General features: G+C 52.0%; 1 protein-coding gene across 1 annotated transcript; it reads right to left on the reverse strand.

Annotated features, from left to right (window-relative positions):
• Positions 1-7513: 7513 nt before the first annotated feature.
• ADAMTS8 (ADAM metallopeptidase with thrombospondin type 1 motif 8) lies at positions 7514-27722 on the reverse strand. Its single transcript, XM_034665811.1, has 9 exons — positions 26895-27722; positions 18982-19221; positions 17831-17966; positions 17042-17209; positions 15776-16077; positions 13314-13497; positions 10718-10890; positions 10423-10598; positions 7514-8704 (listed from the first exon to the last, which is right to left on the reverse strand). Exons 1-9 carry the CDS (start codon positions 27720-27722, stop codon positions 8134-8136), a joined length of 2778 nt encoding a protein of 925 aa, XP_034521702.1. The 3' UTR covers positions 7514-8133.
• Between the last annotated feature and the right edge of the window lie 103 nt (positions 27723-27825).

Consider the following 27825-nt stretch of genomic DNA (forward strand, 5'->3'; position numbering starts at 1 on the left):
CAGTCGTTAAGTGTCTGCCTTTGGCTCAGGGCGTGATCCCCGCATTCTGGGATCAAGCCCCACATCAGGCTTCTCTGCTGGGAGCCTGCTTCTTCCTCTCCCACTCCCCCTGCTTGTATTCTCTCTCTCACTGGCTGTCTCTCTCTGTCAAATAAATAAAATCTTTAAAAAAAATAAAAAAATAAAAGCTAACTGAATAATGTGAGCATCAGATTGGAGGGATATCAAGCAGAATGGGAGAGGCCTGTTGTAGCCATCCTAGGGGGACCCTGAGCAGTAGTGGGAGTAGAGAGGAGTGGTTGCATCTGGGGGCCAGTGGATAGGATGGGTGGGGAAGAAGGAGAAACAGAAGATAGGTCATAGTCATAACAGCTGGGAGGAAGAGGGTGAGTTTGAGGACACTGAGTCTGGTGGGAAGTTGGAAAGACATGGGCCTGTGGTTCAGGAGACAGCTCCAGCCAGAAAGGAGTGAACACAGCACGCCTGCCACTGCTGTCCTTAGAAAGACCTGATGGCATGGTGGGCCCTTGGCTGGTATCTAGGAACTTGGCTCTCAGAGTGTCCCAGTCAACAGTTGACTGATAAGGCTGGGTCCCTGCACTGTTTGTGCAGACAAGATGATTTATGTTGAACACTTACTTTCCTTCTGGGAGTCTGGAATTTTGGTATGTGCTAGGCAGAGGCTGCTTACCTGACTGGCCCCCAATTAAAACACAGGGCACTGAGTCTCTCATGGGCTTCCCTGGGCAGAAACATCACAAGCAGGTTTTGGAGCAAGACTGGGCTCTGCGTGGCCCCTCATGGGAGGAAGAGCACACAAGGAAGCCTCCTGTGGATTCCCCCAGTCTCCTCCTGTGTCTTGTCCCTTAGCATTCAGCTGCATCTCTGTAATCAACCTCAGCCATGAGAATAGCTACATGCTGTGTTCTGAGTTCTTCAGTGAATCGCCAAATGACGGGGTGGTCTTGGGGACCCCCGACACAGCCTCAGGATTTAAATTTGGGAGTGATCAGCGTGTGGAAAAGAGATCACCCAGGAAGACTGAGTAGATCCCTGAGGATCTCTGCAACTGCAAAGGAGAGCCAGTACTCAGGCAGTAGGAGAGAGGAATGTCTGGATTTAGCACAAGGTCACTGGCAACCTTGGCAACACAGTCTCTGTGGGCAGTTCTGGGGGGAGCTGGATTGTTAGGGGGTGAGAGGGATAGCAATCTGCCGAAATGTGACCGTGGAAGGAGCAGAGAGGACTGTGGAGGTGGTGTAAACATACTGAGGTAGAAAAAAACTCGATCATTTGTGTTTTCATTTATGAAGTGCCTGCTGTGTGCAAATGAACAGAACACATGGTCTGGCTCTCATGGACTGTGGGTCTAGCAGTGGAGACAGGAAGGGCTACCAGTGTGCTGTGTATTTGAAACGTGAAGTGCATAATGCCATGAGAGTGTTTAATCCAACCTGGGGGGTTTCGTTGAGGAAGTGACCTTGAATCTGGGGCTCGATGAATAAATAGGAGTTTGTTGAAATGAGGAGAGAAGAAAAGGGAAAAAGGACATTTCAGGGCAAGGGAAGAATGCGCAGGGATGTCCAGAGGGAGCGAAGAGTGCCTACGTTGGCGGAGCAGCAGGGCCTTGGCAAGCAAGGGGAGTACGAAGAGATAGGGCCACAACACGAGAGCAGCAAGATGAGGCAGCGTCCTTCAGACTCTCAAAGGAAGGAGCCAGAAAAGCGGGGGAAGCTAAATCTACAGGAGAAGGAGGGATCCTTGAAGGACTTGAAAAGGTGGTGTCCAGAATGGATTAATTCTGATAGGGAAATAACTCATCAGGTAAACAAGAGAGGATGGGTTTTAAAAGGATAGGTGTAGGTACAGGTAAGACCTTGGGATTGGTGGCAAGAAATTGAGCATCTTGTAGGATGACTTTCATTTTCTTGTGGGGCAGGTTTTTCTTTTCTCCCCCCACCCCATCCCCCTTCCTGCAATCTAGCACATTTGGAGGTCCCTGAAAACAAAAGGGACCTTTGGCAAATAATTCAGGATGGAGAAGAGGTAGCTATTCTTTCAGCTTTACAACACATCAGAGATAGGCTAGCAGGAGGCCACAGTTAGCACGGTGGAAAGTCTGTTGTCTTTAAGATACGCTGTCCTTGGACCTGTCCCTGTGAGGGCTTTTCTCTTCTTCCTCTCCTCCACCCTTGAGATCTGAAGACCCAGCTCCATGTAGCAGTGACTCGACATGGAACAGAATGACTGACAAATCCTGCCAGGGGCCAAGCCCAAGAAAAGGCATTCCACTGGGTAGAAAAGGCATTTACTCTGTGGAGAACATAGGGGTCAACAAGGATGATAGGATGGGGAAGTTGAGCCATGTGTGAGAGCTGGATGTCTAGACCCGATGTGCTATGACCTTCAGAGGAGCTGAGGGATTAATTTAATAAGGTAGAGAAATAATCTCCTGTATCTTCACCATCCTGTGGACTTGACAGCAATTGGAATACATCTCTTGAATCCAAAATAAGGTAGGATTATAATGTTCCTCTAGATTCATGTCTGTACCTTGACCTTTTAACAGTAGGACTGTCCGTTTTCTCCCTTCCGTCATGGGGGATGAAGGGTTTGGTACCACTTGATAGTAGGAGGTAAGGTTATCTACACATAGGAAGGGGAAATGTGGCAGGGTCATGAGCTTGAGGATAGTGGAGAAAGTGTATAATAATTTCTGAGAACCAGCAATAGAGCTGACTAAAGAAGCCTGCTTGGGTCAGAGTTTCCACTGGGGACCCTAACTTTAGAGTGGCACCCATGCGATTTCCCTCAGTGGTGTGAGGCCTGGTTGTTAGCGTGATATTAATGAGCATGAGGCAGAGAGGTGAGGGTGAGGCTCCGGAGTGAGGCTCTGCTTGTTGCGTTCCACAGAATGTCAATGGGACAAGGAAGTTGGGGCTGTTGGCAAGACTGAGGTGAAGGTTCTGGAACACGAAGTCTAAGCAGCACAGGGAAAGAGGAAGGGGAGACCAAGGAGAAATAAAGACAAGGGAATGTGTCCATATGGAGGTGGTCAAGGATCTGGGGATCCTTAAAATAAATTTAGTGGGAGCTAGTGAGAGATCTGGAAGGATAGGAGATCATGGTCGGTGGTAGGATATTTAAACTCCTGACTTCAGAGGTGGAGAAGTTCTGAGTAATAAGCAAGTTCAGGATGTGACCTGGGGAGGGCCCACATTGACCCTTGCCAGCACCAGGACCCTCTCCTGATTCAACGTTTACATGGCTTTTCTCTCTCCTTTTAGCCTCTGACGTACCTCCCACCTCAGCTGCCCCTTTCCCACTTTCTGGTCCAGCAAAGGGAACTCACAGCACCTCTTCTTACTTCCGGAGAAATTTATTCCACATGTGTCTGATTCATTTGCGTTTACTGAAATTCGAAATCTCCAGTGTCCAAAACCTCTTTCAACTTTTTTTTTCCCCTTGCCCTTTCTTAGAAACAGGAAGTTGTGTTTGGCTAAGAACGAACTCTTCCAGTGCCCCTGGGACTTACAAGATGTTTGGAATGAGGAACGGTGAGGTCTGGGGAAGCCTTCTTTACTCTCTCCTTTCCTGGGGCAAGTGTGCGTCTGCCAGGGATAGACTGGGCAGCTCATGGGGTTGGAAGACTAGCCAGAATTTTCCTGTCTCTCCTTGCTGAGCCCAAGGCCTGAGGGAAAGTATGTTCTAAAAGAGACAGGTGGCTTTGAAAGCTCCTGTATTTCTCTCTCCCTGCACTAGCATCTATGGTTCAGAATAGACTTGTACACTCGGTCTTACCTTTCTCTTCCCAACACTTGGGCTGTATCTGTGAGGAGCCCTCTAATTTAGTCTTTGAGGGGTGTGGGCTCAATTTTAAGCAAGGAAGGCCAATTACTTCCTGAAGAAGAGTGAACCAAGCTGTGAAGAGATCACATCTATTGTGATAAGCCTGGCCAGGTTGTTGGCAAGGGTTAACCTAGAAAGCAGACAGGTGCCTGGCGAGGGCTGATGTGGTGCCAGTGAGGCAGGGAGAGCATGGAAGTCACAACCCAAGCACTTTGCTCCCTCAGCACTCCAACATTTAGTTCCTCTTCAGTGTGTTATTTTCTCTTGTTTAGAATTTTTCATATATAAGGCCAACATGACCACAATATATCACTTTAGTGATTATCTAAATTGAACCAGCAAAAATGTCAGCTTAGGTGAATGACTTTTCTCTCTTGAATTCCACATGCAGCTTTCTTGAAGGACCACAGGAAAATGTGCTGTGCCAGAAGAGAGCTTTCTCACAGACATACTGTCCTGCAGCCAAGGGCCACCAAAGGCGAGCAAACCCGTTTATAGTCCTCAAGGGCGGGAGTGCTGGTGCCTCCCTCCTTTCCACTGCCTTCTGTCCTGGCGCCCATGCGCATGTCTGCTCAGGGCCTTGGGGTGGGAATGCTGGCGAGGGTACGGTTCTCTTTACTTAGGGCATTTCCTCACACTCTGCACAGAGCGGAGTCAGGGTGGAGAAGGACAGGTGTCAGGGACGGTAGCCTTGCCTAACATGTTGCCTTCGTGGTCTTCCTTGTGCTCACCCTCCCTCACGTTTTGTTTCGGCTGTATGTTCCGTAATGGAGCGGCAAGCGACCGGAGAGGCACAAGGAAGGGATGAGCCTGCGGCAGCAGAAATCTGGGAAGCGAAGGATCATACTACATCTGATTCTCATTGGTTGATTCCACATTTCTGTTCACTCTCACAAGCCATTCCTCGTTCCCAACAGTGAGGGGGACATGGCTGCTTCCCGAAGGGGCTTGGTGATCTGACGCAGGCTGTGGGCTCGGGAGCCTCTTTTCCTACAACCAGGGGAGACTTGGACCCTGGGAGTCCGGGGCTGTGTGTGAAAGCCCAGGACAAGGCAGCAACACCGCCTTACCACTCTACGGACTCAAGAATGCAGTGGTGACAAAGCCTCTCTCTTTATTTGCCCTGGACCACAAGTTGAAAATATCAAGACAAAGCAAAAGCCAACATATTCTTAAGAACTTTCCTATTGTTCTTGTCTTTTTTTTTTTTTTTTTTTTTTTGTTTGGTGGGGGAGGCTTGGAAATAATGAAGAGAGCTCTGGAGGAAAGCAAGAAGAACTACATGTTTAGATGCTTAGAAGGAGGGACGGTCCTTATTATGAGAGCCCCCTTGGTTAAAAAACCCAAACACAAAGAGCCTAGTGAACGTCATGAGAGGGGCAAGATGTGGAGCGTGGAGCTGGTGGGAAGCTGGACCCATCACCCCTGGACCGTGTTCCTGGGAGGGAGGTGGTTTGCTAAAGGGGGCTGGGGAACAATAATGTTGCATAGCTTTGTAAATTCACAAATGCCTCCAGTCAGCTACAGGGGAATAAAGGGCAGAGAGTAAACCCCAGGCAAGGATTCACTTATCTTAAGGATGAAAGCGATGAACTTTGATGCTAACATACCACCCTCTGAAATATTTCTGGCAGGTGTTCGAAGAAGCCAGAGGCATGACCGTCGGAGTTACCTGCCGAGTCAGGGCCTTAGGGACTTTAGGGACGCCAGTACCGGTTTCCACCAGGAGCACTAGCTGGGAAAGGCGAACTCTCAGCGGAGGAAATGTAGTCTTCCCTTCTCTGGGCAAAAAAGGGTGGTCGAGGTTGGCCAGGGGAAATAATGGTGTGGTCTCTCTCTGCAGATCTATTTTCTGAGTCCCTGCACTGCAGCTGTTGAATTTCCAGACACAAACAAGTATGTATTCTGTGAGCCTGGCCGAGCCCACACAGTAAGGAAGAGCCAAGCTGGATTCCATTCTGCTTTGCACATCAGCAGCTCTGCGGCCAAGTGAACCCCGGGGCAAATGCTGTGCCTGTTAGTGATGCAGCCAGTAGGAAGGGCACTGCTGGATTGATAGGGGCACTTCGTGGGGGACATGCTCGGCCCTGGTTATGTTGGGGAGAATGAGAAACGGAGGGAGATGAAGAGTTGCAGAAACATACATCAGTCTCAACAAAACTGTGCACAGCAAGGAAAAATCTGGTTTTACTAGTCATCCTCAACATGCCTGTGTGTGTGCTTGTTTATGTTTAGGTAAGCCTGGCCTCCCACTCACTAACGAGTCAGCAGACAGGGAAAAAGTGGTCAATTCCATGTCCAAGGCCACAGTGTGGAGTTGTGCACCACACAGAGGTGACCGGCAGCGACCAGCTGAGGGCGCTATAGGGGCTGAAATCCCCTTTGTTTTGCCTCGTACCCCCCAGGGTGAGTCCTTCCAGAGGGCCCCTTTTCCTCATTCACCCCAGGGCTTCATATAGCATCTTCTCTGCCCAGGTCACCAGTTAATTGAAGCGGTCTTGAGAGAAAGCGAAAGGGAAGGACCAAGGGGTCAAAGGCAATAAGAAAAAGGAAGATGCAAATATATGTATGTTCCTTCTTTTCACTGGAATTGTCAGTTCTTGATGTCGCCTGTTTCATCTCATCCATTTGCGACCAAGGAGGAAATTCCCTCTACATTAGACCATGTGGAAGACTGAGCCAGGAAGAGGCGAGGAGATACGGAGAGGAAGATGGGACTTTGGGGGCTCTCAGGTAGGTTTCAGGTGGCAGGTGGGGAATGCAGTTCTATGTAGAAAGGGCTGATGGGGGAACCTGGGTGGCTTCAACTCTGGATTTCAGCTCAGGTCATGATCTCAGGGTCGTGAGATTGAGCCCCATATCAGATGCTGCACTGGGGTCTGCTTAAGATTCTCTCTCTCCATCTCCCTCTGCTCCTTCCACCGCCCAACTCCCACCCCTGCCCACACAGGCACATGGTGCACGCACTCTCTCTCTCTTAAAAAAAAAAAAAAGGAAGGAAGGAAGGAAGGGCTGAGGGGGACCATTGCAAGTTGTTGGGGCCAGAAGAGTTGTGAGGTGGGGATAAAGTCTGATGTGGAGAGAAAGAGCTGAGGTTGTTGGGATAATGGTGTAGGTACTGAGATTCAGTTCAGCCTTCCTCAGGTCCTAAGAGAATCTGGTATCTCTGGCTGGTCGGTATATCAGAGGGAGCATGCGGATGTTTGCAGAGTGGAATGGAACAGTCTTCCTCAAGAATAATGAGCCCAGAGGATCACATTGCCACTGTTACCTCCAAGTCAGGCATTTCCCCTAGAGCCGTGGTTCTCAAACCAGCAGGCTCCACATCACCTGGGAACTTGCTAGAAATGCAGATTCTCAGGACACCCCCCCGCCCCGCCCCGAAGCACGGAATCAGGAACTCTTGGGGTAGGGCCCAGCAATCGTGTTTTAAGAATCCCTTTAGATGACCGTAATGCCCACTCGAGTTTGAGAACCACTGGTGGAGATGATATGAAGAGCTGCCTGAGCGAGCTGGACTCAGCAGGAGGAAGGCCCGAGGGACTCAGGCAAGGAGCCAGCTTCCCTGGCTGTGTTCAAGGTCAGCTGACCTAGTTTTAGCCTCTGTCCTTGGGCTCTGGGTCCTCTGCCCTTTCCAAAGAAATACTGAACCAGATCAGACCGCTGCATTGGCACAAGATCACACTTTAGTTCAGAGACACATTTGCATAAATACTTGAAATGGATCCACCCCAGCAGGTGGGAGCCTGAGAACCCATGGCTCTCCACAGCCCTGCAGCTCTGCAGCCCTTCAGGCGATGGGATTTAATACCGAGGACAGCCACGGTCATTTCTGAAGACAGCTCGGGGGCACAGCTACGGAGCTTTGACCTTCATCGTCAGCCTCCCCACCCTGCACCTCTCTTTTACTAATGTTTTCCCCTCTGAGGTAGATTATTTATCGGGGAAACCAAACAGGAAAAATGTTTTTCATTTAACTCTGCTAGTCCTTTGCACACAGGCCGAGTCTCCTGTTTGGGTCGATAAGTGCATTTTTTACCTTTTAACCTATACCCTCTACCTGAACCCGTACTAGGTCCAACCCGCCAGATAGTAGACTTCAGGATCCGCTGTCCCCGTTCTCGTCTCCCCGTTATGAATTCGTGCCAAATCGGAGTGGCTGCGGCAATGGCGGGCCTGGGGAGGCCACGCCATCCCCACAGGTAGGGTCACCACGGTGGGTACCCTGGTCTGCGCCCCAGCACCCCAAGTCCATGAGCACGAGACCGGCCCCGCCCCTCCGGATCACAGTGGGCACGGCTGGCTTCCACAGGGCTTGGCATCCTCGGGCTTCAGAGCCTCATTGCAGGTGGCGGAGGCCTGGCCGTTGGGGTCCCGGCACTCCACCGTCCGCCGCTGCCGGCCCGTGCCGCAGCTGCTGGAGCACTCAGACCAGTCCCCCAGCACCCACTGCGCATTGAGCAGGGGCTGGATGATGTTGGTGGTCGCCCTCTCCTTGCTGTTGTGTGTGCTGAAGTTCACGTCATTAGGGACGAAGAAGGTGTATTTGACTTTGGGGGGAAAGACCTCACCAGGGACAGTCAGCAGCTGCACAGTCAGAGGCTCGGGCAGGGGCCGGAAGCTCTGCAGCCGCTCCAGGGTGGCAATGGACCCACTGTATTTAAGGATGGTCCCCTTCACCAAGATGTCCTGTTCTATGGCCGAGATGGCCAGGTTTCCATTGAGCAAGTACTGCCCATCGGCCGTCTTCAGTGCCAGGTAGTTGCCGTCGTTCTGGACCCCTGGGTGGCTCCGTTGTTTCACGTCGATGTTGGTGGCACCAGCCGGGATGGTGACAATGTCATTGTAGCCGTAACTATGATAGGAATAGAAAGAGACTCCCTGAGGACCCTGCCCCGTGCCTCAGCAAGGGAGCATGCTGGTGACTGGGGCGGGTGGTCACCAAGGGCTAGCAGATCATTAGGTAGTTGCCCCAACGTTCCACGTGAATCAGCTGCTGAGGCCGACAAGAATGTTTCGGACATTGGGACGTTCAAGGGTTTTCGCTTTGCCTGCTAATTCTGCTTCAAATGTTTGGAGTTTAGATGTGTGGTTCTGGACACCAGCACACAGGAACACACCCCAGAAGGGTCTGCAAAGCTGCATCGGTGCGGCCAAGGCTGGCAGCTCTTGGCTCAAGTAAGATCTCAAACACATTTAGCTCTGTGCACAGGGATAGAACTTTGCTTGGCCACCTTCATACCCAGAGTTCAAAGCCATGTGGAAAAATTTGTTCCACACACCAATCCCAGATTCTGACCAGAATGGACTTCTCACCCCACCTCTTAGAGCCAATAAGACCCTAGTATTTGGTTAATATGGCCCCAGGGTGAGAAAATCTGCTTCTAGTTGCCTTCCTCCATGTTTCAACTCTACTGTAGGTCCAGGGTTTTATGTGGGATGGAAAAACCTCAGTTTTTATTCTTCTCTCCTGGGGCAGAAGTGTTTGGGTTACATAGGCCCGGAGGAAAGAAGAGAAGAGTGAGGACGGGCAGTCGGCTTCTCTGCTACTCTTGCCTTCTGCCCACTCGGGCTAGCTGCTGAGTCTAGGGCCGCTCTCAAAGAATCCACAGCCCCATATGTCTAATGCCTAAGAGAAAGCCAGCTCATAGACCCGGTGCCTGAATATCCCACACCACATGCTTCTTTTTTCTATCTCCTTTGCGTTTAACTTTGAAGACTGCCAAGTTGTCTGCTGCAGGCTGATTCTGTTCTCTGCGCCTGACACGGTGAGAGATGGTGAGAGACAGAGGGCGGCACGGTGTGGTCATGTAACGTATGCCCTGGCCCTTCCTCTCTGGGAACCGTATGCCATGGCAGGGAAAAACCAGCCCAGGAATTAAGACACCTGGGTTCTCTTCCTGGCTGTCACTAACGATCAGTGCCATCTTTTAGTGTTTTGGTGTCTTCATCTGTAAATGGGGAATAATAGTATTGGCCAGCTGATGGACTTATTTTAGGAATCAAATGCGGCCATAGAAATGAAAGCACTTAAAGAAAAAAAAGAAGTGAAAGTACTTCAATACTAGGAATTTCGTGAACATACGTGTTTTAAAGTGTGTGAAAGCACCCAGAGTTCTCAGATTCATGAAAACACTAAGGCCAAGACCCCCCTGTTTGGACCCCCTTTTTGAAAGACCCACCTGCAGAAAGGATGGGACTCATGAGGTGTAGGGTGAGATGTCCTTCCCAAAACAGGCCTGGAAGAGCTGCTTTCTGGCAAAGGCCCTGGTTACTCAGCATAGCTCTGTTGCTGGTTGACTCAGAGCTGATACACCCCTATCCTCAGGGCCTCTGGCTGCCCTGTGCACTGTCCTCTCTGTAGGTCAGACCTTGTGGCAAGCGTTCCACCCATCTCATGACTCGTTATGGTTATTCTGAGATAGAAGGGTCTCCCAATGCTTTACAAAGAAACTACAGCTCAGGGCTGCATGGGTAATAAGTAGCTGTCACAGTTCACATTGAGGCCAGTGTGTTTCTGAAGCCTGTTCCACTCTTCTAGAACCTAGGCACAGAACTACGGATGAGACTCACCTGGAGGGGTTGAGGGAACCAGACACCTTCCTGCATGAATTGCCTTTGCCCCCACACACCCCACATTTGTCCAGCTTCCTAGGCGAGTCCACCACATGGTCACAGCCAGCCTTGACACACTGGCCACGGACGCAGATGGCCAGAGTCTCTGGCCCACACAGGGTGCCATCGATCACCTGCAGCGGGGAAGTGGAAGGTAACAGAGGGCGTGGTGTGCACAGTCCGCCCACAGGTGGGGTCGGAGCAGGTGGCCTTCCTCCCCACCCACAGTTCTGAGCTCCAGAAGGGTTCTCACCTTGGCTTCGAACACTTTGAATTCGCTCCTTCCCCGGGCTCGGCAGAACAACTTGCAGCGGTCCCGGGGGGACACCCCCGCGTACTTGGGGACCCACTGCAGGAGGTTCCCATCCATGTCCGTGTAATTGTAGGCATTATACTTCTCACACTGCTGCTCCCTGAAGCTCTTCCCTACAAAGAGTAAGGAACGGCACATAGTAAGCATGCGTTGCTGAAGCAGGGAGGACCCCGCAGCGGAAATGCCAGGATTCAGGGCCCCTTTCTTCCTCCTGGTTTTGACCCAATCCCAGGACATAGGTTCAGCGTCATCTGGGCCCAACATTCCTAGACACGCCCGACCTAGGTCCGTGTGGCAGGGAAAGGAGCATCCAGCCTCAAGCTGGGATTTCTGCGATAAATATCCTTTCCATTTGGGGAAGATACCAATTCTATCTTACAGATGAATAAACTTAGTAGGAACAGGGGGCAATGCAGTAAGCTGGAATGATCCGTGGAGTGTATTTTTGGGCCCCTGCTAATCGTGCTCTATTTGACTACCTTGGTGACATTGAACATGCAGCCGAAGGCTCTCAGATGGACATCCTTAGTTCTAATCTTGCTCCTTTAGCTCACCTGCTGTAATTCTCGGTGTCTCCGGGGGACCTCACGTGTAGCAGTGCGATTACCTCCAGCTCGGAAAAAGCCCAACCCCATATGGCTCCTCCATGAACTGGTTTAGTTTTCATTTGGGGATACTGCCGCATTCTGGTGTGAGACTGGCATCTGGTATCTGCTGAACAGTTGAGTATCGACTATTTCCAAGCTGTCCTTAAGTCCTACACTCTATTCATGACAATCTGCGATTTTTAGTGTCTCCTTCCCACTCTCACCATCTGAGTCCACCTCCCACAGGCCCAGGCCTCTTGGTTTCATGTGAGACTTCGTGCCCAGCCTCCTCTCCCAACCTGCTGCATGCTGCTTCCAGAACAATCTGTCAGAAGTGAGAACTGTGTTTGTTTGTTTTTGCCCCACAATCCTGAAATTAAACCTGCTCTTACTACCAAGCGTCTCTACCCTAGCTGCATGTCTGCATGGCCTGTGAAGACTTCAAAACACAGATGGCCATGCCCTACTCCTGAGATTCCGAGTCAATGCATCTGAGGGGTCCGGACCTCTGTGTTTCAACAAACTTCCCAGGTGATGTGACGGGACAGCCGGCACGGAGAACCTCCAGATACCATTTTAGCTTTCACAAACCTTTGTTGTGTAGCCTTGAAATGCTAGTATGCTGCTTGACTCCACCTGCCTGAATGCTAGCCCCTCTCCAGCCTCCCCATCTCCATGCAGGCACATGTCCTCCCACACCCAATCGCCATCTCCACGCTCCAGGCCCTGCTCAGCCCTGACTCCCTGGGAAGCTTCTGGCTAGACCAGGCTCTTCCTTGCTCTGAATTCTTCACAAGCCGGGGGTCTGAGCCTTCAAGCTCAGGCTTCAATTGCTTTTTAAAAGGCGTGTGGATCTCTAATTAGACGGCAAGTTCTCTGAGGACAGAGACCATGCTTTGTGCATTTTTACAATGTCATTTGTAACATCTATTATATTTCGAGCCACATGAGAGGCACTAAAACTCTTGTTGATGGAGAGGCTGATCCTGGTAGAACTGAAATCATACTGTCTACCTTGTGCCTTGTCTTCATCCCTTCCCCTTCCTCTTTCTCTCTTCACCGCATATGCCAGGCAAATTCTCACGATTCCAGGACAAAGTTTCTAGAGCTGCATGCCACCACTGATCCTTCCTGTCTTGCAAAACTGCAAAGCCTACAGATTTCCTCATTAGACACCAACCCAATGTCAGTGTGTCTTTGCACTTGGATGCATCTCTCCTAAAGCTCTGCTTGTCTTTTACTGCCTGCCAATATTTCCTGGAGCTGCACAAAGGGGACTTGGATGGGATGGTGGGGGAAAAACTGCTAATGATTCCCTCTCACCAGTTCTGCTGCTACCCCTGCTGCCTCTGAGTTAATGTGTGTGTCTTCTAGTGGGTACTAGGGGTAGGAATGTATGCCAAGGGGAGATAGAGGCGGTGCTGCTCCCTGGTAAGCTTCCATCAGGCAGTTGCCACGGCCTCAAGGGAAGATGGGCAACTCTTCTCAGAAGGAATGTGCATTAGAATCAGATTCAGAAACTCTCCCTCCACCCTGGGCTGAATGTTGGCTGGAAAGACAGTGGAGGTTTGGCCCTGATACTTGCTTTGGAAAACACTTCTATTCTGCACACAGATGAGGGTTCAGATGCCTCCAGGAGGATTATTATCCTAGACACTAGCCCCTCTGCAGAGCTCCTCCCAACCCCCTGAATAAGTTTGGTTGGGAATGACATCCTCTGTTTCCGCATTTGGGAAGATCAGGGCAATTTCTTTCCTTGACTTTGCTACACTCTCCCAGCACAATGAGAGTGGTCTAGGGGCCACTGGGCTTTGCCCTAAAACTTGGTGCCTTGCAGAATCCATTTATGTCTGGCTCACAGGAAAGCTCTGCATCCCAGGAGACCCACCCTCCTTCTTGTCTGGGGATCTGCTGCAGTGACAACTGTAGTGGCCATCAGTGGTGATTACCATCAGGGGGGCATTCCTCTGTGTGGCACGACTGATACTTGGCTCTCCGACCCAGGCAATATCTTCCTCCGTTCTGAGGCTCAGGGTCCTTGCATTCACGGTGTGAAAACTGTACTCCTCCTCCACAGGTCCGGGAACATTCTCCCCAGGGTCCCCATGAGGCCCAGCCTCCATCCACCACAGCCTGCAACACACAAGGCCACAATGAGTCGAGAGCAGAGGTGGGGAGGCCTCAGCTCTCAGTGTAACAGGGGTCCGTGGCCCTGACCTCCTCACCTAGTTATGCTCATCTTGGTGGGTGTTGTTGAGTAAGCTGCCCTAATCATTTGTTAGTGACCATGTGGTTTGCTTGGTGATTGGCCTCTTGAACACAAAGGATGTTCTGGACTTGTTCACCACTGACTTCCCAGCGTCTAAAACAGTGCCTTGCCATTAGTAAGGTGCTCAGTATTAGTTGTTGGATGAAACAACATTTTACGGGCAAAAGGTTGGGTCTAATGCAGCAGTTCTCCATCAGGGCCAATTTTGTCCTCTGGGCACATCTGCCAATATTTGAAGACATTTTTGGTCGTCACAATTGGGGAGGGCATATGCTGCTGGCCTTTAGTGGGTAGAGGTTGGGGTGTTGCTAAACATTCGATAATGAGCGTTCAACAATGAGCTTCCAGCAACCAACATCCAACAATGAGATTCCAATAATGAGCACCCAACAATGAATACACAAGAATGAGCCCTCAAGAATGAGCCCCAAAAATGAATACCCAAGAATGAGCACCCAACAAGTACACAACAATGAGCATCCAGCAACCAACATCCAACAATGAGATTCCAACAAGCACCCAACAATGAATACCCAAGAATGAGCACCCAACAACGAGCACCCAACAACGAATGTCCGACAATGAAGAAGATAGCCTCCCACAACCAAAACTTATGCAGCCCCAAATGTGTCTAGTGCCGAGGCTGAGGAGTCCTGGTTTAAAGGAATAATTGCTGGAGCTGTTGCTATTGGTCTACTAGCTACCAGTTCCAGTGGTAGGTTAATGACTAGGAAATAATCAGAGTTGCTTCCACCCTTACAATCAACCCATAAGAACAAAGCTTTGCCCTTGAATGGTTCACAGAGTTTTCAAAAGGGGCAGTAGTATTTGCTTATATAAAAACTGATAAAATGCAGAAAAGTGTAAAAAAGAAAACATCACTTAAAAAAACCACTACCCAAATTAAACCACTCGTGTGATTTTCATCAATAACCTCTCACGCTTTTGCTCTGAATAATTTTAAAGATTTGATATTTGAATTTTACATTGTTATGATTCTGTCATATATATATAGTGTTTTATGATCTGGTTTTTTGCCCTTAAAAATAGATGATAAACATCATCCCATGATCATTCCATGTCAAACTCTCCCTGCATTGAGCTTGGCTCTGGTGCCGGGGAATGTTGGACAGACCTCCTCGCCTTCCCTCAGTACTGTGTGAAGCACGTGCTTTGGACGGTGGTAGAGGGAGTCAGTACATAGAAGAAAAGCTCAGTGTCTGAATGGGGAGGATGAGAAGTGGCCAAGGGTGAATCCCGCCCTGGTTCAAGCTTAGCGAGAGTGTGACTTACCTGGCCCAAGCAGGATCCCGAGCCTCAGGGCAAAGGACATGCCACTGAGGACAGCCCTCTGACGAGTGAGTGCTCAGGCCACCCTGGTGATTCAGTGCTGGGCCGGGACCAGGCTGCGAAACTCAGTGGCTCTGCTGTTTCATAGGCAGGGCTCAGTGACTCGCCGTAAGAGAAACGTGATCAGCCTCACAGTTTGGAAGTATTCAGAGCAGGGCAAAGAAGCGAATCATTTAAAAACTCTTGCTGGCATTGCCTTGGTTTTTCTTGTAAGTTTACTCTGTCCTAGGCCAAGTTTTCTCTGCTGGGTCAGAGACAGCTTTGATTCCTTCTCCCCTCCTGAGTATGGAATTCCCACAATTAATCTTGTTCTCCTGACCTCTGAATACGAACGCAGCTCAGACGTGGGTAGGCTATGAATACTTTTCCCTCAGCTTTTGATTGAATGTTCCTCTTCTGCCATCACTCTGTCTGTTTATAATGGAATTCATAATGGCCTCCCTTTATTGAATGGCCAGGATCTGGTCTTTGTGCTGGAATGCTTCATGTCTATTCCTTATCCTTATAAGCCTTCAAGTCAACCCCAAAACAATTCCAAAGGGGGAGTTCCCGAAATGCCCTGAGCACTGGTAACGTCATGCATCTGCTCTGAGTCCAGCCTCGAAGGGCTCCTCTTGAGTTTGGGTAAATACGCTTTGCTTTGTTTGTTAAAAGATGAATGATTTGACTTAGAAGTCATAGTTGCAGCCTGGCCCGAAGTCTCTCAAGTCATGGCTCTCAAGTGTGGTTTCCTCTTTGAAAACAGCCCTCCCCCTCCCTCTCCAACCACACCTCCAAGGGGCCATCCCTCACCTTGGGCCTGTCCACTTCCTCCTCAGGCAGACAGCTGCCGTCCCAGCAAAGGTGCCCAGGCCCACAGGGCGTCCCATCAGCCCATGGCAGACTGCCATTCTTCGTGTGGCAAAGGGGCTCGGCGCCATCCACGTGGCACCAGAGCTGGGCGCAGATGTCCTGCGTGGACGTGTTGGGGCAGTGGCGGAAACCCAGCCCGAAGATCTGCTTGCACTGCTGGTCCAGCTCATAGAGGGCCCTGCGGCCTGGCAGGTCTGTTGGGAGGGGCAGGGCCGAGGTGGGGGCGTCCAGAAGACAGTCTCCTGAGAAACGGAGGAAAGCAGAGGAACAAGAATGAGGAGCGGGGGTTTCCCTCTTTCAGCTCCCCAGTGGCCTCCCACATTACACTTAAATTCCTATTGATGGGGTGTAAGGCCTAGCCATCACGGTTTCTCTGACCGTAAGCTAACAACTGTCAACACTCCATCATCTAGGTGAGCTTATCTGATTTTTGACTATCACGTAAGTAAAATTTTATTAGGAATGAATTTTTTTTGTTATCCACGACACCTTATACACATTTCAGTGTGTACCTAGGAGATGCCAGCTGACTGTAATACTAATTGGGGATGCAAATGCGCTCTCAAAAACCATGGCATGCAAAATAAAGCCTAAGTACTGATGTTCGGATCATCTATTATTTTTGTATCATAGGTGTCCCTGTCTCCTTCGATGAGAACAACTAAGAGTAAATGGTGTTTTCACGGCTTTACTGAATAAGTCGAACGGTTTTAACCCCGAGTGCTACCCACCCCCGTCCCCCCACCCTTGCTCTCACACCGACCTGTTCCCTGCCTCTTTGCCATTTCTAAGCTACGACATGATCTGCTCTCCAGCCCGGATGCTCTCTTCTCTCCTCTGTACTGCATTCTTCCATTCCTTCAGGCTCTGTTCAAACCCACCTCCTCCAGACAAACCTTCTCAGACTCATTCTACTGGCTCTGGGACTAATCACTGAAATTAGCCCAGCACGCTGGCTGCTGGAAGACAGGGCAAGGAAGAGTCTGCTCTGCGGGGATGGTTAGCCTGCCATGGCCGGGAGGCTGGGTGAGGAGCTCCTCTCCAACATCTGTTCTACCCGAAACGTCTCTGATGCTTTGTGAGGGAGCCCAGCCAGAAAGAGCACAGGTGCCAACAGCACTCTAGCAATCCCAGAGGCGGGCGGGACAGACCTCGAACACCAGCAGCGGGCCAGAAAGAAGCAGGGAGAAGCCTGGGGACACCTACCGTGCCCACCGTCCAGGAGCTCTGTGAGGTACATGGCACTGCAGGGAGACCAGGGCAGAGTCTTGTTTAGGTGGACGAAGAGGGGCGCCATCATGTGGTGCTTGCCCATGGGCCCAAAGAGCCGTGCGCAGGGCTTGGAGTCGTCGTGGGGCATGCTGAGGACGTGCCCTGGGGTGGAGAGAGACCTGAAGTCCATCCTAACCAGTCGCCACTGCCCTCCAGCTGCCCTGTCCCATCCCAAGGGGTCCCCACATGGCCCAGCACCCCTCTCCCTCTCTCATGCGACACAGCGACCCTCACCAGCCAACCAGTCACCAGCTCCTCATGGAGACGGCCAAGCCCTTATTCCTTAAGGATTTTTGTCTTGGGCTTCACTCTGGGGTTTTCTCTTGCAGAAAGCTTTCTCAGAGCACCGGGGAACTTTGACATCCCTTTGTTTTCCGCCTCAGCCCGTCCTCAATGATTCACTCCCTCTTCCCAGAATTCTTACTGTTACTGTTGAGCTGGGGCAAAGCATCACAACTTTACCTGGGCATTTGTTTCATTTTGGCATTTTCCTGGCGGCCCCTGATGATGGCCCAAGACCCTATTTTAATATTATGACCTCATGCTCAGGGCGGGAATGGAGAAAGCACAGTATCTGTTTGCTTATAATCACTCTATCAACACTCTGAGGAGAACCTGGCCAAGTGGGAGAACCGCATCTCCCTTAGACCCTGGGCTGGCCTGGGTTTGAAAGAGGCAGTTGCCTCTGACAGAATACAGAAGGCTTGGCGTGGCAAGTCTTACCTAGCTCATGGGCCAGGGTGTAGGCCGCCTGAAGCCCCTCATCCTCGATCACAGAGCAGCTCTTGTTGGGGTCGCAGATGGTGCCAATGTCAGCCACACCCAGGGTGTCACACATCCCCTCCTTCCCACAGAAGTTCTGGTGGCAGAGAGAGTGAGGGCATGAGAAAGAAAGCCTTCCTATTTCCGCTCCTCCTGAGTTGGAAGGAATTTTTTTTTTAGAGAGGGGGAGGGGCAGAAGGAAGGGGAGAGAGAGCATCTCAAGTAGACTCCATGCCCAGCACAGAGCCTGACATGGGGCTTGATCTCACAACCCCACGGCCATGACCTGAGTGGAAATCAAGAGTTGGATGTTGAACCGACTACGCCACCCGGGGGCCCCCGAAGGAGAATGTTTAAGCCAAAGGCCCTATTTCTTCACAAAGACCACTCGTGTGAGGAAGCCCTTTTCTTTTTCTACATTGGTGTGTCCTAGGTCTGGCTGGGACTTCGTGTCCTAGCGCTGGCATGTCCTAGGGCTGGCTTGTTTTGGGAGGCAGGACAGCACGGTGCACGAGTACCGACCCTGCAGCAAGACAGCCTAGGCTTGACAATGGGAGCCACCACTGTGGGGAGGGGGGCAATCTGTGCCTCAGTTTCCTCAGTTGTAAGATGGGGCTTGGTGGGGTTGTTGTGAGGACTGACAGCATCAACAGGGCCTTGCACATGTTATTAGATTTTCTAGCTTTCGGGAAGCTGTTTCCATTGCACCCGCTAGGAAGGCAGGCCTCCTGATACGGAGAAATCTCGAGGGTGACCGCCAGTTCCCTGCCTCTGTGTTTAATAATCGTTGTAGATGGACCTCCTCTCTTCCTTCCAACTCCAGATCTTTTACTGGGCAGTTTGAGCCCATTTCCTCTTGTTATGACCTCAGCAGACAGCTGGTCACAAACTTTTGGAAAAGAGCCTTTACGAGATTCCTCTCCTTCCCTTGCAAATACCTCACACTTGTCCTCATGACCTCCCCCTCATCATTCCACACACGAGGCTCCTGGCGTCCAGCTGGGGCCAGCAGGGAGACATTTCCCATGTTTGGGCAGGCCTAGTGGTCCTCCCTTTGATCCACCCATCCCGCCTCCCTTCCTGCCTGGGCTCTCTGGAGCCAGCCCACAGACCTGTCTGGTGAGCAGAATGGCCGTGTCAAAGTGTTCTGGGTGCCGGTCACTGGGCTGGTTGAAACGCCGCTGCCAGTTGCAGAAGTTGCGCAGCGTGAGCCCACCGTTGTCAGACACTTCCGGGCCCCACTTTTCATCTTCCACGATCAGCACTTTTACCACCATGAGGTTGATAGCGTTTCTAATGCTGGGGTGCTTGTAGATGCGGGCTGCCACGGACATGAGCGTCAGGATGTGGTTCTGTCAGGAAGAGGGGAGCAGGAGGAGGGAAGGGTTCAATCTCCCGGCCCGTCGCCTGCCCACTGCCACCAGCCCTGGATGGGCCGGGCTCTGGGCTGAGCATCGTGCTGCAGACTCCCAAAAACCCGGAGGTCCTGGTATTATTTCCCTTTATTTTACATATAAGAAAATGAAGGCTCAGTAACTGGTCCAAGATCACAAAGCTAATGAGCGTGCCGCCAGCATCTGAACCCAGGTGGCCTGGCACCAAAGCTTCTGCCCCTAATATCTCCACCAGCTGCATGTGGCTGTGTCAATCGAAGTAAGTGAAAATTCAATAAAATTAAAATTACCGGTTCCTCTGTCACACTGGCTACGTTTCAAGTCCGTCACTAGCCACCTAGAGCTCAAGGCTTCTGGATTCAACTGAGCAGACAGGACATTTCCATCATCACCAGAAGGTCCGACTGGACTGCCCTGGCTACCCTGCCTTAACTCTGACACCAAGCGCCTCCCTGCCGGCCACCCCCCGCCCCTCTCTTTTCTCAGCCCAGAAGCAATTATTTGAGTGTTCAAGGTTAGTAGCGTGTGTCCCCTGGGATCCAGTTGAGCATTTTCCTGATCCTGCTGGGGTAACTTCTATTCTTCATGTGGGCGCTGTTAACCCTGAAATCATTCCAGTAGTCACTGCGAAGAGCTAGTCCGCACCTGTCCCCAGACCCACACCTCATCAAATGCTCACGCTCACTCTATGAAGTAGGCATTGTCATCCGGGTTTTACAAATGAGGGAGTACAGGTTCACACGAGTTAAATAAGCTGTCTAAGGTCACATGGCTCTTAAAGCCAGGACACCAGCCCAGGCACGTCTGTCTCTGAGACCTACACTCTTCAAATTAAGTTTCCCAGGGCTTGACTGCTGGGTTTCTGGACAACCCCGAAAGGTTTCTTCCTTTCTGCCAGGGGCTTGAGAGGAGGCAGTGGGCCTAATGAGACCCAGGCGCTGAGGATGACACCTGCTGCCAGCTTTGCCCAGGCCAACTGAAGGAGTTCACGTCATTGCTTGGCCTCAGTCCTATCCCTGGGCTGCCAACTGCTCCCAAGGCTTTGGAGGCAGCCAGATGGATCTCACTCTCCTGCCTCAGCGACCTCTAGAAGTGAGTCCTCTTGGATTATTTTGCAGAAGAGAAAGGGGCTGAGGCACACATGTCTCTAGCCGGGAGTGTGGCCACCTGAGCTGCCATTCATTTGCCCCACTCCCCGTTCCCTAGGGCACCAGCTCCCGTAAGCCTTTCTTGTTTTCTCTCCTGTGGTCTGGAAGGTAGAAGTGGAAGGAGGGGAAAAGAGGGTGAAAGGCTAAAGAGGGACACTCCGTCGGTTGAGGCCATGTGTGGGAGTTCCAGACGAATCCTATTATTTGTGAATGGGATCTGTCTGTTCACCTCACGGGCGACAAGCCAGGTGTTTTGTAAGCCCTACAAACAGGGGTTGGCAGGTTTCTTAGCGTGTCAAGCACTCTAGCTATGTTTAGGCTGATGTAAACATCTTATCAACAAAGCTGAAACTTGGCGCTGGCTCCTGGAGCTGGATTCCTGAGGGAGAAAAGCAATCACATCATTATGCAACTAAGGGGTGAGGGCTAAGGAATGGGAGCTCGCTGAGGCTATTTCCTGACCAGGCCTTTGCTGCTTCCAGGGGGCAGCTCTCTTGCCCTAGGAAGGGTCGAATCTGATGGGCCAGGGACCAAGCCCTGGAAGTTCTTCAGAGGCCACCTGCAACTCTCCTCACAAGATCTCTACCCTTCGAGTCCCAGTTTCACAATCTCAAAACTGGGGAGATGATGTTTTACGAAGAAGGTGTTAACGCAAGAGATGCCAGCTGCTCGGCATGGGTCCTGGAAGGCTGGAAGTTTCCAAGGGCTCGCCGTTCTCAAGCTGACCAGAGCAGACTGAGGCTCTGGGGCAATGCGGCTGAGTGGGGACCACACATCAGCCAGGTCCCCAGTGGAAACCAAAGGCACACGGGTGTCAATTTCTGCGCCAAGGACAAGGTGAGGCATCAGGGGAGGGAGGCTTCCCAACACTAAGATTTCCAGGGAATCTCCTTTGCAGTTCAGGGAGCCGAGAGTGTCTTCTCCAGACACGAAGTAACTTGTCAGGCTGAGCGGGCTTGAGAGCCATTTTCCTTCAAGGCAGTGGGTTTGAGTTGAGACCGTTTGGATGTCCTTCTGGTTGCTATTTCAGAAGATAATTTCCATTGCAAGAGAGCTGCAAGGACTATGCGGTCCAGTGTTTCTGTTAAAATCCCCATTACTGGTCCTCCTCACCTCCCCTTTCGTCTTGTCTCGCTGAGGTTTTGGAGGTGGGAGGCGCTGCCATCCTCACTGTCAGCTCCTTTAAGAAACCATGGCAGGAAAGCCTGACATTTGCAGTGTATCTTACAGTTCCCTAGGGGGAAGGACCTGGTGGGGGCAGTGGCCAAGTCTGTGAGCCTCCGAGTCTCAGCCAGTGCCCTGGGCCAAAAGGCCAGTGCTGACTTACAGTTCCACGGAGAGAGGGCTCAGGGGCCAGTCAAGGAGGTCAGATGGCTCACTCCACCACCTGGTGTCTATTTATACCTCCTTGTGCACCACCCGAGTGTGGGCTGCTCGCTGAAGAATGTGAACAAGATGGCGCCCCTGGGGAGAGGGAGCCCCAGCATGGCAGACAACCTCCAAGAACCATGTCAGGTAGGTGACAGGCCATGACCAGCCTGGCCAGGGGCAGTCAAACAGCCTTGCTCTTGAATGACTTGGGGACCTCATGCCCTTAATTCTCATTAGGAAAAGACATGGCTTTTTTTTTTTTTTTTTTTTTTTTTTTTTTTTTTTAAAGTGCGTCTCCTCCTTCATGGGTGCCCCTAGGACCTGAAGAAGAGAAAGAAATGCCCTAGGCAGCTAGGCTGGGACAGAGCTCTCTTTGATTCTCTGTGATACAACTAAGGACATTCCTCCCCCAGAGCTCCCATGGCAGCCAAAGCCAACTGAGGTGGGAGTCTAGAAGTCTGGGCCTGGGCCAAATGCATTTCCAGCAGCTCCTTCTGCTCAGAGTGTCATCCCTATGCTTTGCTCACTTGCTCTTCACGCTGTGGTTCGCATTGCTTCTTCCTGCAGCATGCCTGGGAGAGGCACAGAGAGGAAGAGTGGCAACATGGAAACCTTCTGACCTCGGCAACTGGTGCCACAGCTTTTCCTACAGGGGGTCTCTCTAGGGCCCAAGACTGCTGAGGAGGTGGGGGAGAAGCAGAGAAGAGTAAAGAAGCAATTGGAGAAAAGAGGGGGTCCTGCACTGATGTCCTTTATCTCTCCTCCTTCTCAAAACAGCAAGGGGCAATGTCACCTCTCCAGAACTACACACAATTACCACAAGGAGTCGAGCTTAAACACTCTGAGCCAAGCCAGCTGAAAAGGGAGGTCTCCCTGGCGCGTGGGACAGCAGAGCTGACGTGGCAGTGGGCTGACTGCGAAGGCACATGACCACATGGCCCTCCTACTCTGACAGATGCCATCACCAAGGGCAAGTCCAGTAGTAGTGACGCTTTGTTGAACATCTACTCTGCGCCAGGCACTGGGGCAGGTGCTTTCCATATTTTATTGTATCCTCAAGGCAATGCTGGGACCTTGGTATAGCTGTTCCTGTTTTGCTGGTGAAGAACTCAAGGTACAGAGAAATTGGTAACTTGCTCAAGGACACTCAGCTTATTTCGATGACCCTTCAAAGTATATTCTCTTAACCACCACCCTGACTGCCACCTATCCGTGCTGCGACAAGGACAACTACAGCATAGGCAAAGCAAACCCAAAGCACGCCAGCGAGCAAGCTTACCCCTGGCATTGTCTATACCTGTGGCGGCAGAAGTGGTAAATCAAAGATCTTTGAATATTAAGGCATTTTCTTTGGGAAACATTTCAATTTGTTGATCATTCTGACTGGAGCAGACTAAAGCGATGGAAAAGACTCATTCTCTTGCCAGGAGGGGAACACCATTCACATGGATAGAACACATGTCTTTCCCCCAGAAGGACGTAGGTAGTTACAGAGCAAGTGGGGCATGTGTCTGCTTCTGTTATTATCCAAACCAGGGCGCTTTTGAGAGTGAAGATGATGCTATTAATAATCATGCCAGAGCAGGCCTAAATGGGGACTGTGCTGGGATATGGGGTCACTTCAGTATTAGGGCTTATGGGAGACATTTTCCCAGAGGACATGGGTAAGGGGGAGATGGAATGGCTGGGATTTAACCCTTTCCTGAAATCACTTGCTGGTAGCCTGACATCTTGGGAATCCTCCCGCCTCCTCTAGGGACGAGGAGTGCCACTCTTAGGACCCTCCCTGCTCAGCAGAGAATTCAGAGCTCAGCCAGTGGCTGATACACCGGCAGGACGGTTCCTGAGTCCGAGCGTGGTGCATGGCTCAGCCCGCCACTCACTGCTTTCCTGGGCCAGGCTCACCCAGGCAACAATCAGCAGCAGCTGGATGTAGACAGAGTTAATGGCCTCTTCCGAGGTGGTCCCTCCTTTCAGAAAGCCCCCTTTGTCTGAGCTCATTAACTCTGAAACCAGATAAGAAGGTGGGAGGCAGGGGCCCCTTCTGTCAAGGGATTAAGTGAACTCAAGTGTACAGAGTTCTGGAAAACTTTATTGTCACTTCACACTGTGACCAGCCTCCAGCACGGCTACTTCTTTCTCTTGGCCTTGAAGGTGGTTTCTTCCTGGGACAGGGCCTCCCACTTTGGCTGGGCGTCTTTGGACTGCTGGATTCAATGACCCATTCCCACAGTATAGACAAGTGTAGGGGGTAAGTGAGCCACAGAGTCACAGACCCTCCTCGGGCTAAAGAAACCTCACGGCATAATAAAAAGAGCACTGGCCCAGGTTCAGGAGACCCGGGTCATGACCCAGCCCTGCCACTTACTAGCTGTGTGACCTTGAGAAAGTCACAGATTCCCTGTGAGCTGAACCTTCTTCCTCTGCCTCTCTCACAGGTATTTCTGCTGAGGTGATGCATGCAAACCATTGTGCAAAGGGAATGCACTCAGACAATGGCTTCTCTACCGAGTGCCGAACTTTCTAGAAGACTCATCATGAAGCAGCCTCGCTGATGACCAGTGTCTGGCTTCACAGATGAGGAAATGCAAGCCCTCAAGGAGGTAAAGTCTCTTCATCCTTACCTTACATCCCTGGTTGCTAAGACACCTCAAAGGGCCTTCCATCTGTGTGAATGAAGTCTCCAGGAGACTCCTTGAAGAATAAAGAACTGGATTCTATTTCGGGGAGATGGGTCTGGGCAGGCAAGGTCTTGGGGAACTAGAACTTGACGTTCATTCTTGTCTTGGCTGAGCTCATGGACCTGTTTAGGAACCCCAGGAGATTGAGCTGAGAAGTTCAAGTCTATCCTGTGGCATCTCCACAGGTGGTGCACAGTCAAAGCAAAGGGGTCAGTGGGAGGTCAGCCCCTGTGTCATCCCAGAATGGTGACAGCAGGGGTGTAAATGGGCTGTGACATAATGAGACCAAAGTGGGCGTGATGGAGCTGGTCCAGCTGAGAGAGCACTTTTCCTTTGGGTGTAAGACCCGGAAGCAGATACCCTATGGAAAGGACCTCAGCCTACACAGGGGCCTGATGGGCTTTTCTGACCCACATAGGCTGGCTGGATGCAAGGTGTGTGTCTGTGAATGGTCCAGAAATGGTGTATGTGGAGGGGGAAGGGATGGGACAAGCATGCACTGGGTCATCCAGCCAGAAATCTATAAGGGTGGGAGCGCTCCTGGGTGTCTCTGTGAAGAGAACCTGGGGCAGCCCCATCCCAGTCAAATACCTCCTTGAGGCAAATCCTGAGTATCTTAAGTTACTAGGTGATGATGGATTGAGGGAGCTAGATGGCAGGAAGGCACGAGAGAAAACATTTTGGCTCTGAAGGCTGAAAAGTCATTACTTTTTCTGCTGCTTCTCTGTGTTCTTGTCTTTCCTACCTCCCTGTTCTTAGACCTCAAAACCTGGTCCATGTACGGGGAGGGGCTCAAGGATCTCAGCTCTGGGTTTGCAATGATTGTACTTTCAGCTTCTCTCTGGTGGAGCCCCCTAGTAGCCACGCGTGGTGGTCCTAACCTGCGATGGGAGAAGTCCCGCTAGGCACTCTCTTGAGGACTTGCTTGGGGAAAAGGAGTCAGAGGAGTCAGCTGGTGCCTCCCCCCACTCTCAGGGTAGTCAGGGAAGCAGATAGTCAATCCTCATAGACCCAAAGCCCATTGGGAAGACCGCACTGATGGCTCAGAGCTGCCTTACCGTGCTCTGGGAGAAGTGGATTCTACAACAGTGTGCAAAGGAGCCTGCTCCTGCAGGAGCCAGAGAAGCAGCCACATGGACCTCTCCCCATCCTTCCATCTCGATGCATTTCCCAGTGATTGCGGACTGATAAAGATGGCGCGCGTCATCTACACTGTTCTGCACAGGTGATACTGAAGCACTTGGTGTCCCCAGCAGTTGGGCATAGGCTGAGCCCAGGAGAGAGTCACTGGCCAGGACTGCCATGACTGAAAAGGCATTCACTGAGCTGCAGCAGGGGCGTCTCGGACCTCTGCGCGGGTGGGTCAGGTCTTCTCTACCTCGCACACCTCTGGTTTTGTGCTCCCCAGGGGAAGAGAAAGTACAGCCCTCTCCTGGAACCCCTGTACTTCACCCAGTTCCTGGGGGAGGTGTTGGGACACGGGGTGCCATAGACTCCTCCTGCTGAGTCTGTACCACCTCTGAATCTAGTTAGACGTGCGTGGTCTGGCTACAGGAGCTGTCCCCTGAGCTCAATTTTCCGGCCCAAGCTCAGTAGAGAGCTGTGTTTGGGCCGAGAGCAGCTGGGGTGGACCAAGCAGAGCTCTGGCTCCACAAGGAACATTAACTGAAAGAGTTCATATCCCCATTCCCTTCTTTCCTCCCTTTTCCACTGAAGCTTCAGTTTCCCAGGCTGAGCCCCCAGGCAGAAATTCTGTTTCCCCTCCCTTTTTGTGCTGATGCTGGCACTGCCAAGTTCGGCTGGAGCCCCGTGCCAGGTTGGCAAGGTAGTCCATGCCCCTTGATCAGAACCAGCTGGGCACACAGAAGTTGGGCAGCCCCTTTCCAGGTTCAACTCCCTCCAAACAATATCTTTTACTTATGGCAACCTCCGTTCTGTCCGCAAAGGGAATGAAATGGACATAGCTTTCCATCCCAGCTGACTTTCCTTGGGAACCTCTCAGAGCTGAAGACAGTAGAGGGCTGAGAATTGGAGGGCGGGGTGGATGCTCTTCCAAAATGTTCAGTTTTCATCTCTGTTGGGAGAGGCAGGTGCGTGGGGGAGGGGGTGCGCCTTACAACCCACTTTTAGTTCAGTTTGCCAAGTGCTGATGGAGAGTCAGGATGCGCGGGGCGAAGGTGAGAGGCAGAGGAGGAAGCGCCAGGACCTCCACTCTAAACTGGGAGGGACATGGGGGAGAGGGGCAGTAGAGGTACCCCAAGTGTCACAGGTTAAGAAAAGTCATTGCACTTTCTCAGAAAGGAAAGAACCTCGTTTGGGGTCGGTCTTGGGAGAATGAGGAACGTGAAGGATTTTCTCAGAGGAGCTGGAAAAGGAATGTTTGGGAGGCTCTAGGAGGTGACCGGCGGCCTCCAGGCAAAGCGAGTCCTACCTGTACGTCGGCTCCATAGAAGGCGGCCATGGACGCATCGGCCACCAGCAGCGTTTCCACGAAGCGAGCCTCAGACACAAACCGCTTGGTCCTACTCGTGGCCCCCAGGGGTGGTGGCAGCTCGCTGGCGCCTTCTGCCTCCTCTTCTTTGCCCCCCTCTTCCTCCTCCCCCTCCTCCTCTTCCTTCTCCTGCTCCTCGTCTCCTCTCTCCGGCCTCTGATCCTCTCCCTTCATCTCCCACTCGGGTCCTCCAGGGAGGGGGTGGGCTTCGGAGGCCGCGAGCGCGGGGATCCCCCGGCGCGCCCCGGGGCCCCAGCGCTGCAGGCGGTGCGGCTGGCGCAGGGACCCCCCCGCGCCCTGAGGCTGGATGGTGAACTCCTCGCCGTCCAGCAGGAAGGAGCCGCTGAGCCCGCGGCACAGGCTGACGGCCGCCAGCGACTCGGGCTCCCCATTCACCGTGCCGGAGAAGAAGCAGTCGCGCAGCTCCCGCTCGCCCCCGGCCGCCCGGCCGGAGCCCCCGAGGCGCTCGATCTTGAACTCGGGCGCCAGGAAGCTGGCGTCGGGCGCCAAGCGCAGCACGAAGCCCTTGCCGAAGGCGGACAGGTGGAACGCGAGCTCGCCCGCGCTGCCCGGCAACCGCGTGGGCTCCACCAGCTCCGAGGCCTGCCCCCGGGCGCCGGGCCGGGCCGGGGCGCCGCGGACGAGCGGTGGCGGCGGCGCCCCGCGCGCGGTCCCCGCGCAGCCGCCTCCTGCCTCCTCCCCACCCCGGGAAGCACCGAGTGGGCTGTCGAGCCCTTCGTATTTATACTTCCTTCCCAGCTTTGACATAAGAGGTTTATTTTTGATCTCTCACTATTCCCGTTTCCCCTCCCCTGGGATCAGAGAGAGAAACTGAAAAGAGGGAGCGAGAGAGGAGAGAAAAAAATTTTTG

This window comes from Ailuropoda melanoleuca, chromosome 8 (genome assembly GCF_002007445.2).
Source record: "Ailuropoda melanoleuca isolate Jingjing chromosome 8, ASM200744v2, whole genome shotgun sequence".
In the NCBI taxonomy this organism is placed as follows: domain Eukaryota; kingdom Metazoa; phylum Chordata; class Mammalia; order Carnivora; family Ursidae; genus Ailuropoda; species Ailuropoda melanoleuca.

What these genes read in the sequence shown, in the direction of transcription:
- ADAMTS8 (XM_034665811.1), bottom strand. Translation starts at nt 27,722, where the DNA reads ATGTCAAAGCTGGGAAGGAAGTATAAATACGAAGGGCTCGACAGCCCA. An exon ending in CCATTCTGCTCACCAGACAG is followed by an intron (nt 17,967 to 18,981) that starts GTCTGTGGGCTG and finishes CTCTGCCACCAG; the next exon opens with AACTTCTGTGGGAAGGAGGG. An exon ending in AGAGGAATGCCCCCCTGATG is followed by an intron (nt 10,891 to 13,313) that starts GTAATCACCACT and finishes TACTCTTTGTAG; the next exon opens with GGAAGAGCTTCAGGGAGCAG.